The sequence below is a fragment of the Diceros bicornis genome, chromosome 9 (assembly GCF_020826845.1).
Source record: "Diceros bicornis minor isolate mBicDic1 chromosome 9, mDicBic1.mat.cur, whole genome shotgun sequence".
Taxonomy (NCBI): Eukaryota; Metazoa; Chordata; class Mammalia; order Perissodactyla; family Rhinocerotidae; genus Diceros; species Diceros bicornis.
Genome location: NC_080748.1, coordinates 10,692,261 through 10,711,379, shown reverse-complemented (window position 1 = coordinate 10,711,379; position 19,119 = coordinate 10,692,261). Strand labels below are relative to the sequence as shown.

Genomic DNA, 19,119 nt, shown 5'->3' with positions numbered 1-19,119 from the left:
GGGAGTAATTTGTTATGCAGCATAACTAATACATAAAGTCAGTCTTTCATTCCACAAAATAACTTTAGACCTGATAGTCCTGAACTCACACTAAGGAGAGAGCATCTGAACAAAGAGTATTCTGACAGGAGTGGGCACTCTGACCCAGCATCCAGCCATTATACAAGTTTCTTCCTATCCAAAAATCAGATAGATAGTGTGACAAGAATGAGTACAGTTATGGTGATAACTGGACAAATAGCTCGAATGTGGACTGCCCTGGAAGATCTTCAGTGTGTGGTCTCTTTTATTCCAATTTTATTCTTGTCTTCCAATGTTTGCTTCTCCTGGATTGGTCCAGCACAGCCAAGGTGGTTAGCTAGGGCCATTGTCCTTGTGGATCAGGCAAGGCACCAGGACATCATCCCTGAAACACACCTTTCACTTAAAGAAGCAGAACCACGTGCTCTGCTTCTTCTTTTAGAGGCATATGGTAGAAAGACCTTCGGATGGGGCCTGAATTGCCGCTAACTACTTGAGCCTGACTTTGGGCAGCTCTTCCCAACCTGTTTTGATCGTCCATAAAATAGAGAAGACCTGCCTACCTCCCGCACAGAGTTGTTATGGGCATCACGTAAGAACTTGGCACGTTAATTCCCCTCTCTGTACTTCAGTTACTTCATCAATCGAGGACAATAGTACCTACCTCACAGGTTGTGAGGATTAAACAAGCAAATGTGTGTCAAGCACGTAGCAAAATGCTTGGCTCAGAGGAATTGCTCAGTGACTGTTAGCTCTCATCGCCCTGATTACTATGATCTGTGCGAACACCTTTGTCAGCCATGAAGTGCGATGCATCTGTAAACTGTTACTGACACTGGGTTCTCAAATACTGGCTCAAACAAAAAGTGAATGAATGGATGAGCACTGTTGCATTGGCCAAGGTTAGCCCAAAGTGAACCAGAAGACAGCAGTTAAGAAAAGTTCCCTCCACTTGCCTGGGGATTGAGCAAGAGAGATTCCAGCCCTCGGCCACATTCTCAGTATAACTCTCCCCATCTCTCAGGGGGCTGCAGGAGTCACTGATTGTCTAATGGCCCAGTTAGGAGAGGTCCCTCAGGCTGTCATCTGTATTTGTGTGCTCGCTCCCAGCTGCACTCTGTCAGCAGATTTCTCGCCCTGTCTCAGCGTCTGTTCTTTGGAACAGACTTCTCCTGAAATCATCCAGTGGACGGTGCTCAGACCTGGTACCATGTTTCTCCTCGGTTGTCCGCTCATCTTGCACTTCCAGCCTGGCCTCTCTAATTAGCCCTCCTCTGGCTTCAGTCTGATCATTGCATTTTCCTGCAGCTGTAATTGCCCCGCCAGAGCACCGCCACAGGCCTGTGTGTAATCGCTCCCACCCATTTCAAATCCATTTTAGTCTGGAGTCGACAGATACCATCTAGTGAGCGAGGCCTAATTGCTCTCTGATTACCCACAGGGTCAGGCGCTTACGTGTGCACAGTTTCTATCCATGGCCCATGCAAGATTTTCGTGTTTGATAATTTCCTCTGCCAGCTTTTTCACTGAGCCACCAGAGACACCCCTGGCAGAGGTGAGCAGGCGTCCGGAGAGAGTCCTTGCCCCATTATGGATGGCTTCTTGGTTTACTTTAGGGGTAGAATCCATTCATCTCTCTTCAGCTCCAGTGCCACCATCTTGGTCCTGTCTGCCATCGTCTCACCTGATCTCCAGGTGCATCCTGCAACCAGGCTCACCCTCTTCTGTCTTCTCCACACAACTGCTAAGGGATCCTTCCCAAATGCCAGAGATTCAGCGTTGTCCCAGCGCCTTTAGGATAAAGCCCCTCCTCCTTACCAGTACCCTGGCCAGGCATCAGAGAAGCCGTATTCTCTCCCGGCCTCCTTTCTCACCACTTCCACTCTGTCCAAGCGCCCTGAGCTTCCTTCCTCACTCACGCCTGCCCACCTCTCGCTTCCCCCAGACCTCCCATATGCTCTTCTCTTGGCTTGCATCACTCTCTCCTTCTTGCTCCTGCTGTCCTTCAAAACTAGCAAATGTCAACTTATGGGTCAGCTCCTCCAGCGAGCTTGCCAGACCCACTCCAGTTGGCCAAGAGGCCTTGCTCCATACCTCCTCATGGCACTTAACACAGGTTACCACAATTCCTTAACTAATCTTCCCCTGCTGCGCGCACGCTCTGCAGCACAGGCTCCATGTACCTTATTCACCACTGTATCCCCAGCACCTAGCGCAGGGCCTGGCACATGGTGGGTGCCAATAAATATTTCTTGACTGAATCAATAAATTTTCCACCACTGCTATGAAGCCACAGAAATAACAGTGGAAGTCGTTATGGCATTTCCCTTGGTCAAAGGTTTATCGGTCCAGATAACACTCCACATGAAACGTTAATTTTGACTTGAACAAAAGACTTTATTGCTTCCTAGCATGCCGACATGTTTTTATTTTTATTTCTCTCACATCTTTCACAGCTTCCCTATATCCTATGAATTGGCTTTGAAATACTGCCCCCACTTTCTTCTCAATCATTTTAGGTCAGTTTTTGGCCAATTTCTATACTATGTGCTATAAATACAACATCTCGTTTCATTCTCCCCCGAGTCTGTGAGGCAGACGTTATTATTCCTACTTGAGGGTGAGGAAGCCCCGTGACCTTGGGTAGGGACTTCTGCATCATCGGACTGTCTAAGGGCCACACCCTGCTTAGTCATGCCTAAGGCACCCGCCCTCGAAGACCTCTTCTTGTCCCCACATCTGTGGGTTCCGTACAGTCCTGTTGAGTAGTCCCTTTGCTAATAAGTGGTGGCGTTTGTTTATCAATTACATTTTAGAGTGAAAACTCTACCCTTCTTGAGACTGGAGAATCATCTGTATTACCTGCCTCACAGCACAGAGCAGGGACATGGCAACTTTTTAAATATTCTTTGCAACATCCGTGCACTCAAAAAACATTTATTAAACCTCCTTAGAAAGCGAGGTTCCAGAGGCTAGAGCGATCCCGTTATGGAGATGGGGAACAGCTAAGACGAGTGAACACACCTGTGGGGCACAGGGCTCTGGCCGGGCCATCGTGCCGGGACAGCTCCCTCTCATTTCTGAACTCAGGATTTTGTGCTTTTATTCCCTCCACTGTGTGGTCATGACTGTCACCTTCCTTGGACTCACTGGGGTACATGAACAGTGACTCCCAGCCTATCTGACCTGTCACAAATGCCACCGCCTCTTCACCCCAGCCACATGAGTCACACACTCCTCCGATGGCCTCTCTTCTCTTTACTGAGTCTTCTGGGTCAGAGATTAGAAAAGAGAAAATAGCTGGTCTCAAATGTTAATCTTCTAAAATAGGAATTGGAGCACCTGTAGGAACAGTTGCTTTCTCTCCTCTCAAGGTCCCTGCTCCTATATGAAAAGAGAAAGTGCCTTCATCAATTTGCAGCTGGATGGAATGAAATAGCTCTGTTCGCCTTTTCTCTTTTCCAGGCCTTTTATCATTCTTATCCCCGGTGGAAATAGGGTCAAAGAAACGGATTTATATGTGTATTTCCTCTACCAAATATAGAAAAAAAAAAAAAAAACTCCACCACACACCAAAAGCTCTCCCTTTGTCACCTTGCTGCCCATCACTATAACTGGGGAGTCATCCCCACGGTCCTCTCCCCAGAAAATACCCACACACGTAAGCAAAAAATTATTGCACACAATTTCATGGCGTATGGACCCCAGGCTAAGAATTCTGCTCCAGAGGATAAGTAGAAAAAAAAAATTCAAAAGTTACACTTAGGGCAGCTGAGACTAGATGGAGCCAGCAATTTGGTTTGGAATTTTAGATCTTTTGGTTGCTTTTTGTGGTCACAATTTTAACTCCTGGAGTTAGTGACTATTTCCAATGGGACTTGTCTCCAGCTCGGTGGTGTCTTCCAGTGTTCCAAAGCGTGGGTGGCCAGGAGAGGCAGCACTATCATCGGAAGGGAGCGAGTTCTCCCGTGGGATAGTTTGTGACAATAAATCTTGTCCATAACAGGTGGCTGACATCTTCGCCTCCCACAGAGACTTACCATTTATGTTGCTCTCAGTGATTGCCACAGAGCCACATGTGTTCAAAGTACCAGTGATAATGGGAGTGAATCTGCCTGTAACGGCTTAAGGTTGGTTCTTGCAGATTTTATTGTGGAATCTCTGTGTGAGATGCGGTGCCAGCCCCACAAGATGCTCAGGGGGTGCACCCCAGAGCCTTCCAGCTGACAACTGGGGCACCTGGGCCAGTGCCATTTTAGTGGTAAAAAGTGTTAAAAACATTTGAGTGGCATTGCCTCTTGTTTACAGCAGGGGTGGTGAAGAAAGACTTTATGTGAGTTCTAATCATTGTCATCACATACAAACTTTTTATTTTTTTTTCTTTTATTTATTTTTTTGTGAGGAAGATTGGCCCTGAGCTGACATCTGCCAATCCTCCTCTTTTTGCCGAGGAAGACTTGCCTTGGGCTAATATCCGTGCCCATCTTCCTCCACTTTATATGGGACGCCGCCACAGCATGGCCTGCCAAGCGGTGCGTCGGCGCACGCCGGGGATCCGAGCCAGCGTGCGAACCGTGGGCCGCCTCAGCGGAGTGTGCACTTAACTGCTTGCCCCACCGGCGGCCCCCAGACTTTTTATTAAGCTTCTGTTGAGCAATAAATGAAAGTACGCAAATCTGGGAGAAAAGCAGGCTGGCGTCCTCTGGAGAAAATTGAAGGTCTGGTTTTTCTCTTTCAAAGTCATTTTGAGCAATAAAGAATCTTTTGTTTCTGGTTGTGTTTGCAAAAAAAGTGCTGTTTGAATATTATAATTGTACTAATATTTACTTAAGGACTATTGTTTTTACTTACATTGCATGGGGGGGACAAAAAAATCACGACAATAAATTTCTCAAGCAGCAGCGCACTCAGCATTAAGACCCACGCAGAAGGAGTGGCTGTCTCTGTCGAGTGATTTCAGGGGTTCAAGAAAGAACTCCACCCCACAATGGTTCCTTTACTTTATGCTTGAAACTACACACTGAGTGTTTGGGTACCTGAAAAAAACACGGCAGATATTCCCGGGAAGGCCACGTCAGCACCCTCCAGCTACAGGCCCCCAGAGCCCCCTCTGGTGGAACAAGTCGGGTTTATTGCACATCCCAATTGACGTAGAAGCCTGGCAGAGTCTGGCTGGAGATGCAAATTGGAGAGTTTTAAGCTGTATTTTTAGGACCTTTAGCAATTTAAAGGCCACCACCCAGATCCTTTCACATTTCTGAGGTCTAACACCAGCCTTCCGGGCGCCAGCACCCAGGCCTCTCCCGAGGCATGCCCTGGAGTTGCAGGGGCGCAGCCACGCCGGAGGGAGCCCCTCCTGTGCCTGGCCCTTAGCCAGAGGTGCGGGAGGGGCACGCCCAGCAACCTTGCCTGCAGCGGGGTCAGCCAGAGTCGTGCCTCCCCCTCCCCTGTCCCGCTCCCCATTCTCTTCTAACATTTCCCCTGGGAGCATTTGATAAATCCTGCACACAAATCCGCCTCTCAGGGTCTGCTTCTGGGGAACCAAGAGTCAAATCATTTTATGAGGCTTATTAAGGAAAACAACATTCCCCTGCCCACCCCCACCCCCACCCAGACACCCTCCGATTTCTTGTTCTCCAGAAACAACAATATTCATCTTAGCTTTATTTGCTATCTTTTTTTTTTTTTTGGTATGTTCTTTTACATCTCTAAATAACATTCTTATAGTGCTGCTTCCTGATTTTTCAGTTTTAGGCATTTTCTATTGATTTTCCTCTATGCAATACAAAGATTAAGACACACGTACACACACATACACACGCGCACACACACACACACCCCTTCCATTCTCCTAAATGGTTATAAAATAACAATACTAGGTTACTCTTATATAGAATTTGTTACACGCCAGGCATTGTTCTAAGCATTTCATGTGCATTAATTCAATACTCCCCCAAACCCTAGGTTCTGTGATAATCCCCATTTTACAGATATGGAAACTGAGTCAGAGTAGTTAAGCAAGTGGCCCAACGACTGCTAATAAGTGGTGAATAGAGATTTGAACCTAGGCAGCCTGGCTTCAGCGTCCATGCTCTTAATCACCACGTTATACTGCTAGGATTATGCCATAATTTGTCAGACCAGTCTTCAGTGTTTATACTAACATGATTATATCAATGCTGTTAACAGCTGATCCCTGTGGTAAACTGTGATTTCTCTTTCCATCTTGCAAAACTTGTTATTTTATCCGGAGTCAAAATTGTCCAGTTTTTTGTTTACCTGGTCTTTTGTGTCTTATGTATTTATCTCTGATTCAACCTAAATTCGCCCCCAGTTATCTAAATCTCCTCTCGTTATGCTCAAACAGATCAGGTATTCTATCAGTTTTACCTTCTTGGAGAAATTTCTCCTGGAGCACTTCTGACCTATTCCAGTCTGGCCTGGCTGCTCCTGGGACCTGCTGTAGAGCCATCCTCCTGGATGCCTTCTCTTTGTCATCCATGGGTTCTCTTCACCCTCTCCTGTTCCCTGGACCGTAGTCTTCTTCCCTCTTGGTCTGCTTTTTATCTTGGTAGAGCCCTCTGTGGCTTCCTGAGAAAGAGTACATAGGAAGTAAAATTTGGGGGACCTTGTACATCTAAAAATATCTCTTGTCTACCCTCATACTTAATTGATCGTTTGGCTGAGTATAGAATTCTAAGTCTGAAATATTTTTTCCGCAGCATTTTGAAGACATTGTCTCCTTGCCTTCTGGCTTCTAGCATTGTGCTAAAAACTCTGAAGACGTTTTGATTCCTGATCCTTTATATAAGCCTCTGTTAAATCTGTTTTTCCTCCACAGCTCTGGAAACTTTTAGGATCCTCCCATCTCCTTAGTGTTCTGAAATTTCACAGGGATATGCAGTGACGTGTCTTGGTGCAGCCTATTTTCGCCACTGGGCTGGGCATAGAGCAGGCTCTTGTAACCTGGAAACCCATGTCCTGCGCCCTAGGAGACTTTCTTGCATTACTTTTTAAATGATGCTCTTTAATCCTCTAATGTTCTCCTCTTTTTATTCCTATTTTTCATTCCTTTTCCTTTTTTGCTCTATTTTTTGGAAGATTTCCCCAGCTCTATCTTCTAATCCTTCTATTGAGTTTTAAAAATATTCTGTACTGTTTTTTAGAGATGCCCTATGATCCAGCCATCCCACTACTGGGAATCTATTCAACGAACCTGAAATCAACAATCCAAAGAGGCTTGTGCACCCCTATGTTCATTGCAGCATTATTCACCATAGCCAAGAAGTGGAAGCAACCTAAGTGTCCCTCGACTGACGATTGGATTAAGAAATTGTGGTATATATATACAATGGAATATTACTCAGCCATAAAAAAAGACAAAATCATCCCATTTGCAACAACATGGATGGGCCTGGAGCATATTATGTTAAGTGAAATAAGCCAGAGAGAGAAAGACAAACACTGTATGATCTCACTCATATGTGGAATATAAACCAACACATGGACAGAGAAAACTGGACTGTGGTTACCAGGGGCAGTGGGGGTGGGGGGGTGGGCACAAGGGGTGAAGGGAGTCATATATATGGTGATGGACAAACAAAAATGTACAACCCAAAATTTCACAATGTTAGAAACCATTAAAACATCAATAAAAAAAAAAAAGGAAAACAAAACAAAAAATATTCTGTACTATTTTTATGTTTTTATATTTTCTCCTATCGTGTTTAAAAAATTTTTTAATTTGCTCTCCATTTTTTTTTTTAGTAGCATCCTGTTCTTATTTCATGCACGTGGTATCTTCTCTTATCGATTTGAGGATATTATTGATGGTAGTTTTGAATTTTCACCTCCCTGCATGGCCTCTGTTTCCTCCACCTTGCTTTCTTCTCTTTTTGTTGACCCTTGTCTTATATTAGAGACTTTCCAGCTATGTGGTGATCTTTGGCTGCCTTCTCATATTTAATTAAAAACCAATTGAAGGCCAGCCTGGTGGCGTAGTGGTGAAGTTCACATGCTCCACTTCAGCAGCCTGGGGTTTGCAGGTTCGGATCCCAGGCGTGGACCAATGCACCATTTGTCAAGCCATGCTGTGGCAGCGTCCCATATAAAGTAGAGGAAGATGGGCATGGATGTTAGCCCAGGGCCAATCTTCCTCAGCAAAAAAGAGGAGGATTAGCAACGGATGTTAGCTCAGGGCTAATCTTCCTCACACACACACACAAAAACCAATTGAATCCCTGTATGCGTGGGTGATGCCTGAGAGCTGAGCCAGTTCACCAGGGAACCCCAGTGTTTTTAGGGCTTTCCTCCTGGGCTGGTCGTGTTCCCCAGGTTTCTGCAGATGGTATGCTTCTGGCTGCTAGAATCCCAGAAGCTTCATGGAGGAGGAGCCTGGGAGTCTCCCTGTTCATTAGATAAACTTCCCCTCCGTCTCTCCTACCCTCCACTGTGCCAGATTCCTGTCAGTCCAGAGACCCTCTGTTTTATCCTCTTCGTTGGTTATAACTCCAAGCTTCTGTTGGGATGAAGAAGAGGGAAATTGCCCACAGCAAGGAGTGTGAGTGTGTGTGTGTGTGTGTGTGTGTGTGTGTGTGTATTGTAAGATCTAAAATTTCACGTGCTACTTTAACATCTTAGAGCCTCATAGGGCCCCAAAGTCCTAACTGTGAGCTCCCCTGCTCTGGCCTGATGTGTCCCCCACCAAGCAGGAAAGTCTCCCCACTGTCTAGTTCCCCTGTCAGCTAGAACTGCTGCACTGCACTGAGTAGGTTTCAGCTCCTTGCCAGCCCATGAAATTAAACAAACCAATCACATCCTCTTGTGGGAACAAGGGGGCACCTCACCCTCTTGTTACTACAAAGCCTGCCTCCCACAGCCCCTTCTGGTTCACTCTGCTCCTGAGTGCAACCACCATGTGGCCCTGCGTGGCGCGCTGTGTCCTCCTCCCCCAAGCTGTGAGTATGTGACTAATAGACTGCTGTCATCTCATCTATCCAGTGCCATGTGTTCAGCCATCTCATACTGTTTGGGGTGGGGGATCCCTCCCCACCAATGGGGTGACTAGGAGGTGGTCAGTACAGTGCATGTGTGTGTGTGTGTGTGTGTGTGCACATGCACAGGGTACCTACGTGTCTACCTGCTTCTTAAACACACTTTCCGTCAGTTTTTCTATTTCCAGCACCTCATCTCTTCTGGAGGAAAGGCGTGACAAACACTGGAGTCAGGTGGCCTGGAATTGATTCTGGCTCCACCCCTGCTCCAAGCTGTGTGGACTTAGGCAAGTTATTCAATTCTTCTGTACCTCAGTTTCCTCCTCTGAAAACTGAGGATAATAACAGTAGAGGGTTGTTCCGATGAGTAAATGAGATGCTACACATAGAGGGCTCACTTCTGATTCAAGATGGTGGAGTGAACATGAGCATTTACTGTTTCCTTCTGGAACCCTAATAAAATGACAGACAGGACATTTTTCAAAAACTGTATCATCCCAGGAGGGCAAAAGAACAAGAGATAAGATTGTAGCAACAAAATTTTGGATGCTGGAAAGCAGAAATTTAGATGGCAACTGATTCAGCAGAGTCAAGAAGCCAAAGGGAGAACTGCATAAGTTCATAACCAGCACTCCAAACAGTCAAACGCGGTGAGACAATTTTGGAGGCGTTTTGGCTGATAGAAAAAGAAAACACTGTGGAAATTATGAGATAGATCCACAGACTTCCTAAAAAAAGGGACTGGTAGCAATTGGTACTGTCTGGGAATGATCGCTGAAGGAAAGAGAATGAGGCTAGCATTCCCAACTGAGAGCAAGTTTGGAATTACACAAGTCTGGGGAGTTGGGTAAGGGATTATCCTAATACCAATAGCCAAAGGGAATACGTCGTATATTAAAAATTATGTAATGCATTCCGTGTCGGGGAGAATTTCAGGCAGTGGGCCCTCATTTGGAGGCTGATCAACATGGAATCCACACTGATTCAGTGCCTGGTTTTCCATGACACCCCTGGCTGCGGCAGCCTCCATGGCACATGAGGAAGCAGGCCCAGAATTTCGAAACAAGATGTCAGGCCCTGCTCTAAGCACTGGGAAGACGTTGATGAACAAAACAGGCCAAGGCCCTGCCAGGGTGCTGGCTCCAGGGGCCGCTCCAACCTTGCACAGAGGGAAGCCAAGGGCACTGGATGCTTGAAGGAGACAAGGAGAGGCTTTCACTGACCCAGGAAGGGAGGCCGAAGTCAGTGCTTCACACTGACCGTCGATATCATTGATGACATTTGACAATACCCTCACCCAGGGTTTGCGCTGCTTCATAAACACGGAATTTGCCATGGAGCCCATGTTGCTCCTGAGAAGAAACCATACAGAGCCATCTTGTGGTGGAAAAAAGACACACAGGTTTCAGCCTAAACACTTGATTGGATTTTATACACCATCAGCAGGTGTAAATACATCGGCATGCTACTGCACCTGTGATTCCTCCCTGACACTCGATCGGGCAGCATTTTAAAGTGGTCAGCAAATGTTTGCAGCAGTCTATGCTTGTCCCGCTAACACATTTACCACAGGTAATTAACTTAACTACCTGATAAAAATGTAATTGGCGTGTTGTAATGCTGGCTATTGTCTGAAAAGAGTTTGAATGACAGTTACGTTGGCTCCTTGGTTATCTTTATAGGCACAAAATCAAATCCAAATTTGATCATTAGTTTGTAATTTGATTAAAGTAAACAGTCAAATTGGGTAATCGTGATCCTGAAGGATTTACTATTTGCCACAATTAAATATTTGGATTTTTATATTGTTGAAAAATAAGAAGAAATTAGTCAGATTGCTTGCTGATGCTGCCAAATGCTGTGCAGCCACACTCTCTCTGTCAAGGATAAACCTAAGTTGTCAGAGATGATATGAGACTTAAGTATCAATCTGTCCGCGTCAAGGATTCATATTGCCTCTCCTGGAAGCCTCAGTCATTTCACGTGAGCCTTTTATCAGGTTGCAAACAGCAGCAGCACACGCTGTATCCTGAGACCACAGAGTGTAGCCACCTGGGCACAGGGGACAGACTTTCAGAGTGTGCCCTGCACAGCAGCTGGGCCTGAGCATGGACCGTCTGCTGCTCCAGCACTGGTGTCACCTGCGTCTACAAGACTGTCACCAACAGCTTTGATGGAGAGCTTCGCCCAGCCACATCAGCCACGACCAGTGAGGCACGTGTGGTTTTCTGCACACAAACTTCAGCCCTCAAATAAGCAAACAGCCTCCTACCTAAGCAGAAGAGGCACTCCCATCTTGAACACTCATTACAAGAGACATTTTTAAAAATGGGATGACTAATAAGGGTTTTTCTCACTCGGCCTAGAGAGTGAGGATCCTTCAGATGCTTCCATTGATTTGGGCAACTTCTCAGCAGCCTCCCAGGCCTTCTGGGCTGTGTTTAGGCAAGCCACGTCTCAAGACCACAGATAACAGAACTGTAAGAGCCTCAGCATGGTGCGGACGTTTCAAGCCCCAAACCCAGATCGGGGATAATCTGCTACGATGGCTTTGGCCTTACTCTTGAAGTCAGCTAAGGCAGAATTCAGTTGGGTTTTTAAAACAAGTAGTTTTCCCCATGTCCTCGGGGCAACCTAGAACATGCTTCCTGCTCCTCCGCGCCCATCCAGCCCCCACCCCGTGCCAGCCTGATCTTTGCCCCGCAGACGTGGAGGCGCCTGCCCAGCCTCAGCCCTTAGCCCGCTGAGCCCGCTGACTTCCTGCCAAAGTGCGCTGGCCTTGCCCACGGTTTAACTCCTGGCTCAGCTGGTCTTATCCTGTCATCTCATTGTTTCACATGTGCCACGTAGCACCCACGTCTCCCCAAGGAGATGGTAAGTGCCACGAAGGCAATGGGCACCATGTGTAGAACAGTCATAGGATTCATTTGTTCGATTAACAAATTCTTACTGAGTGCCCACTATGTGCCAGGCACTGCTCTAAGCACTGGAAGATGTCAATGAACAAAACCGGGGCCAAGGCGCTGCTCTCGTGGGGTTTCTATTCTAGTGGAAAGACAGACAAGGAACAAAGAAATATATCACATTCTAGATGGAGAATCTAAGCATGGTCCAAGGTCACTCAGGAGTCCACGGACCAGAGACAAGAAGAAAATCAGTCTTCAGTGATGAAAGTCAATCTGACTCCCCAGCTGTCAATGTTACTGTGCCTCACTGCACACTGATGCACATGCATTAGACAGCACGTTTGTGGATGAGACACAGGCTCTGGGAAGTCCAGGTGACTCCTAACATCTTAGGTACTCCAGTCTCTAATCCAGTGGTTCTCACAAAATACGCAGCACTTGTCCCACTGGGGGGACTTAATTAAGAGTGGGTCTTGGGCATGACGAGGCTGCTTTCGGCTGCCTGATAACGCCTTGCAATGTTCACCGAGACACAGCAGCCCAGCAGCAGGAGGTGATCAAGGAGGTCATTCGTGCTGCCAATTTCAAATTACTCTTAGCAAATACAGTTCACTTTATAGAGCAAACAGGATCACCCAGTTAACTTATGGGGCAAGAGAGAAAGAACTTTAACCATCATTAATGTTTTACTACCTTTCTCAAAAAAGTGTAACCTTTAACCCCCAAATCAACTCTAAACTGGGGCTGAGGAGGTCTGGCTGCTGGGTCAGTTCCGGCTGCTGGTCCGTCACTGGGCCAATGCTCTTTCGATCAGGAGAAACAAATAAACAGAAGATAAGCTCTCTAAAGCACACCCCGAAGCAGACCCAGAATTTCCCCAGCAGAGATAACCAGTCACTTGGCCCTCATTTGGATGATAGGGAGCTGTCTGCCCAAGTGCCCTCTCGGCCTGTGACGGAGCTGCGCCTTCGTAGTGACCAGCAGTCAGGGAAGCCCTTCCATCCGCCTGGAGACGAGTATAGCCTAGGGCTAACAGCAGAGTCTGTGATTGACTTGGTCCCAGCACTGACTGACTAACTGATAACATGAAAGATCTGATGCTCCCACGAAGATGCCACACTTAATTATCAGTAACTACCAGCAAGGACCTTATTTAGCACAAGAACTCCAAGGTCTGAGTCAAATCTGGTGGAGAGAGCGTTTACGTTTGAGAGCTCCGGGATGCCACAGAATTCCCCAGAACCTGTGCAGCCGGGGCTTACTTGGACGCACAGCCCGCTTGTGCTGAGCAGGGAACTGAGGCAGATGTTCAGGCCCTTCCCTCCTTTCTCACGTGTAAATGACAGGTGGTTCCAGGCACTTTCGTTTTCATAGATGACTAATGCCTAATTATTTGTGACCTAACAAGTGAGTCGTTAGGAGTTAGCACAATTTATTACTCACAAACTGAAATTGGCAGAGGAGTGGAATATCCTGATGGTTCCTTCCCAGAGGTCTGGCTGTGAGCAAGGCTCGGCTCTGTGGCACAGGCAGCATAGTTGGGATTCCTCCCGTTGGGGAGGAACACTCCTTATCAGTGCTGTCTTGAGCTGGTCATGCCTTGCAATTGCTGCTTTTCTTGCTTTTAAATTATAACTTACTATTGGTTTAGCTTCTTTCCTGTCAATTTAGTTTGTTGTGGCTTGTTTGATTAGCCCTGAAGTGTGTAGTGGTGTATTTCAGCATCTGCCTATAATTTCCCAGTTATTATACCTTAACACACAAATGCACTGAGATTCAAATGTGAACCACCCATGCCTCTATTGCTAAATCAAAAATGTACACAATTCTGCTGAATGTATTTGAGGAGCTCTTTTTCTATGCCATATGGAAACTGTCTGAGATAGGTAGGCCATGAAATTTTTAGCTTGTCAAGGTGGGCTGCTGTCAGAAAAGTTTTGCAAGCCACTGTCCTAGAAGTCTAGAATTACGCTGCACCAGTGTAGGCAGTGGTATGCTAGTAGATATTTAGCAACCAGCTCTCGGGGGCAAAAGTGTGTGTGTGTGTGTGTGTGTGTGTGTGCGTAATGTGTTTAATATATAGATTAATTATAAATTTTACTGATGTAGAAGATGTGTGATACACAATTTGCAGATAAAAAATATACAGTACTCTTCATTGTAAATTCCACATAGCCAACTGACTCTCACAGAACGCGTTCAGTTGATTTTCGTTGAACGCTTGTATCCATGGGCAAACTATAGTTGAACTGATGAACAAATGTAGTTTCAATATCATGTTAGTTGATATTTTTGTTTAAGACAAAAGTAAAACGACGACGACTACATCAAACTTCAGTCATTTATCGATGTGTGTGACTTTTTTGCTAAATCAGATAATATTTTCAAACACTGGAAGAACATATTTTCAATTTTTCAGCTATTCACAGTTTAACAGCTATAGACATGATACACTTTTAAGTTAATCTGTATTATTAATATTTTCTCCTTTACTTTCTTAAGTCTGCACAATCAACGAAACAACAAACCAAACTCTGATTTGTAGCATTTTGCCAATTTTGATGATGTAAACACTCCCACCTGGCCAATTTCAATTTATTGACACGGAATTGGGAAGAGATGCCCAGTAACACAGCCTGATATGGTATGTCTACCGTTCTACTCCAGTAACCCAAATAACCTCAAGAATGTAGATAATAGTAAAATGTAGTAAAAAAAACAAATTAGGAAGTGATCATCTTTGAGTATTATTACCTTCTTTTTTACAGAACAATAATTAATAATGGCTATGTTTAATAACTGGCTTGGAAGATTCCTGAAGATTCTTGCGAGCCTGTCCCAGCCAGCCCTTCACACTACTGAGTGTATGGCAGTAAAGGTGGCTGTGATTTAAGAAAGGCTCGTTATTCTTTCAGACACAGTAATTGTTTCCCCTTCCGATTTCCCTCAGTTTACAGTTCGGCCAGCGTCCAAGCCCAGGCTCAGCGCTTTGCCGCCGTTGCCGCCCTGCGCCCGCTGGGGGCGCGGCGTGAGCGCGCGGCGCGTCTGCAGCGAGAGGGGCGGGCGGGTCTGCGCCGGCGCCCCGCGGAAGCACGGCCGCCCCGGAGAGGCAGTGCTGGAAGCAGTTTCAGAATTAGGAAGCGAGTGCCAGCCGGGGGCTAACAGCCTCGTGCAGCCATAAAAACCTGCCGGGGGTTACGTCTTGAGAAACAAGGTGTTGGCTTTTAAAGTGTTTAATTTTCTCTCCCTTAAAAACGTAACCACAAACTGTAATTACAGGCAGACCATAAAACTCAAATTCCAATATCAAAGGACATGTCCAAGGATATGTATGTGTGATTTACACATTTTGTAATGCTTTATCAAATGACTAAAAATATTCTTTTTTACCCTGTGTGAATAACTGTGTTAGTCCCTTTATTGGTAGTGTGGAATTTTTTTTGTGTGTGTGAGAAAGATCAGCCCTGAGCTAACATCCATGCTAATCTTCCTCTTTTTCTGCTGAGGAAAACCGGCTCTGAGCTAACATCTATTGCCAATCCTCCTCCTTTTTTTGCCCCAAAGCCCCAGTAGATAGTTGTGTGTCATAGTTGCACATCCTTCTAGTTGCTGTATGTGGGACGCGGCCTCATCGTGGCCGGAGAAGCGGTGCGCCGGTGCGCGCCCAGGATCCAAACCCGGGCCGCCAGCAGTGGAGCGCGCGCACTTAACCGCTAAGCCACGGGCCGGCCCTGGAATTTTTTAAGTTTTATTTTTTTCATAGTATCTAATTCTTAATGATAATAGGTCTTAATGTCTTTCAAAAAGGGTCCATTCACTTAAAATACAGCAAGACAAAAACATTTTCTCCATCTCTCACTCCCACTTTTTTGTTGAAAGGAACTGGGCTCCTGCTGATGAGTGACTGCTGTCTTCTTCCCTCCTTCCATCTGGGACTGTTCTAGACCTGCTCCCAGCTCCATTCCTACCACGTGCTATTCCAGCAAGGAAGTACCACACACTTTGAAATTATTCTCTTTTCAGAAGAACCCTCACCTGTGATCTTCTTGGGAGAAAAAGTTGTAAAAAACAAACAAAAATTATTAATTTGGAAGCCATCTTGGAATTTTGAAAACTAAAATCTGCTCTTCGAAATCAGATACTACAAGAAATATGTATTTAAATATTCATACTAATAAATAATTCTATTCTATAAGCACCTTCTACTCGTGGTAGATATTTAGTAATAGATTGAACAAGAAGAAAATAAGGTCGATTTTTCTTGACCTAAGAAGCCTGAAAAAAGTAGACAGTCTCATAACTTCCTTTCTTTCAGTCAGGGGAATGGCAGTCTTGAGATACAACAATCTGGTTTCCAAGAGGGACCTGGAGAAGTAAGAATGGAGGCGGCACTGACGGAAACAGAGCTGTCACCTACAGTTTGAGTAACTTTAACACTAATAGCATTTACGTACATTCAAATGAACTCTTTTCTTTGTGCCCAGATGGTGTATTGACATAACTGCTTTAATGAAAAGGTCTTTTGACAACAAATGCATTTTGGTTTTTGAAGGAGGAAGCATTCCTTGTTGGGCTTAATTGATGAGGTTTAAATATCCCCTTTTTTCTAGTCAATCTAGCTCTCAACTCCTCTCGTATTGTTAATGACCATGGGGCAGGGAGTAATGGACTGAGGGTGCCTGGCTGTACAGTTTACCCACATGCCCCAGGGCCTCAGTGAGTCATCCCATCTGGGGGTCTGCTCCCTCTGTACCTCCACCTCTACATCTGTTTTATGGGTATCTTCCCATAGCAGTCGCTTCCCTCCTGTTCCTGGGGAGGCTGTAAGCCCAGTAAGACAAGGTGAGTGAGCATGCTTTACCTGGAACGTGCTACTGCTTCAATCCCTTCTCCGATTTCCCCAACCCCAGCCCAGGTGGGAGCAGAGTTCTATAATTGGCCAAGAATATAAAACTGGCTATTTGAACCAATGGCTCTTTTTGGAGCTTAGGCAGGAGTCTGGTGTTGGACCACAGTAAGTATATTTATCTTTAAACATCACAAGTCCAAGTTCCCTTCTGAGGCTGGTGGAAAGGAGGAAGAGGGGTGAAGATGAACCTCCTTCCCAGAATGTGGAACTGAGTACAACAGTCTGTTAGCAGCATCTTGGGGAGACTAGCTATGAGTCCTGGAACTTCATTCATTCAACAAGAAGTTACGGACTGAATAATACTTAACCCAAAGTAGAAAACAATCTTCTGAATATATGCCCCAAATAATTATAGACAAATGACTAAAGTAGTTGGAACAAAATTCTTATTGAAATATTCCTGTTTACATTCTGGCCAGATTTCACTTCTGAGGATAAAAGTAGGTATTATAGCAACAAAAGCCTAAATTAATAAAAGCACAGAAAAAGACTTTGATAGAAACTGGAAATTTCTGTAACTTTTGTCCAACCCAGAAATTTGGAGGATGTTGGATGAGACATCATCTACAGAACCTGGAATTGAGAGCATTTCCTAGGACATTAGTAATAGGTTTAGCTAAATAGGATTATGATTCCTGGTCACATAGCTCCTCACTATTTTCAAAGACAAATAATCACCAAGACTACAGAGACCAACACACAACAAAAATGGAAATTTAATAAATATTTAGTAAACATTTTTGATGCTAATGATAACAATAAGCGTTTTACATATTTGGATCAGTATGATAAAATACCGATAGGTCTGTATCAGCCATGAGATCACTGGTCTAAGGTCCAAAGAAAAATAATACTTCATATCAATGTGTTCACAGTATATAGTATAGGGCTTTCACGCTCTCTACGTATGTGGGCATATATCATACTTTGTGCTTTGAAGCACAACTTCATATATTTGACCTTTACAAAAAAACTATAAGGAAATGTGTTATTCCCAGTTTATAGATAAATAAATTAGAATATGGATTTTTTTTTAAATGTTGAATGAATATAGGGAAAATGATTTGCCTAAAGTTACACAATTCAGTGGTTGAGCTGAAAAGATAACCCCAGTCTCTGGGATCCCAGTTCCCTGAACTGCGCACTGTGCCGCCTGCAGAGCACGAGGGTGCCTCAAACCTCTCTTCTGAGAGCCTTCACAGGCGGGTGCGGGCCTGAGAGAACGTGGTCCTTCCCACTCCCCTTCTGCCTCATCCTTTGTCTGCTGTCCTGAGATTCGGAGACCAGGAGGGTTAGGAGATTTCATCTGAGACAGCTGTTGGCTTCCCCTAATTCTCTAACAAGGGAAACCACAGAAGATGTGTTTCTGCAGAGTGATGACACTGGTCATTGTAGGTGAGGTGAAGGAGAATTTTATTACTCTAATGATTGAGAATTATTTGCAAATGATGATGTATACACATCCATAATCAAGAGTGGACAGGAGAAATGGCGCGAGAAGAGAAGAAGGAACGGGAAGGAAGAAGTGCTCCGTGGAGTGGGTAAGAGCAAGAGGAGAAATTATTGGGAAAAAAATACACACTGCTTACTGGTTTCCAGACACTGAATGAGTATAATTCTGGTAACAACTCTTTCTTTCTTTTTTTTTTTTTGTGAGGAAGATCAGCCCTGAGCTAACATCCATGCTAATCCTCCTCTTTTTGCTGAGGAAGACCTGCTCTGAGCTAACATCTATTGCCAATCCTCCTCCTTTTTGTTTTTCCCCAAAGCCCCAGTAGATAGTTGTACGTCATAGTTGCACATCCTTCCAGTTGCTGTATGTGGGATGGGGCCTCAGCATGGCCGGAGAAGCGGTGCGTCGGCGCGCGCCCGGGATCCGAACCTGGGCCGCCAGCAGCGGAGCGTGAGCACTTAACCGCTAAGCCACGGGGCCGGCCCTGGTAACAACTCTTTCAATGAATATATTTATTCTCTCTAATACATTCTTTTTAAATTTTTAAAAATTGTAGTAAAATACAAATGACATAAAATTTACCATCCTAATCATTTTAAGCTGTACAGTTCAGTGGCAATAAGTATATTCAGATTGTTCTGCACCCATCACCACCATGCATCTATCTCCAGAACTCTTTTCATCTTGCAAAACTGAAACTCCATATCCACTAAACACTAACTCTCCATTTTCTCCTCTCTCCAGCCCCTGGAAACCACCATTATACTTTCTATCTCTATGAATTTGACTACTGTAGATACCTCATATCGGTGGAATCATACAGTATTCATCTTCTTG

The 19,119-nt window shown here is 45.1% G+C and overlaps 1 protein-coding gene across 1 annotated transcript in view; it reads right to left on the bottom strand.

Annotated features, from left to right (window-relative positions):
- Window positions 1-19,119, bottom strand: part of GTF3A (general transcription factor IIIA) — a 54,604-nt gene that overhangs the window by 17,422 nt on the left and 18,063 nt on the right. The window contains exon 2 of the mRNA XM_058548569.1: window positions 14,876-15,035. Coding sequence (XP_058404552.1) covers window positions 14,876-15,035 — 160 coding nt within the window. The remainder of the gene's footprint in view (window positions 1-14,875; window positions 15,036-19,119) is intronic.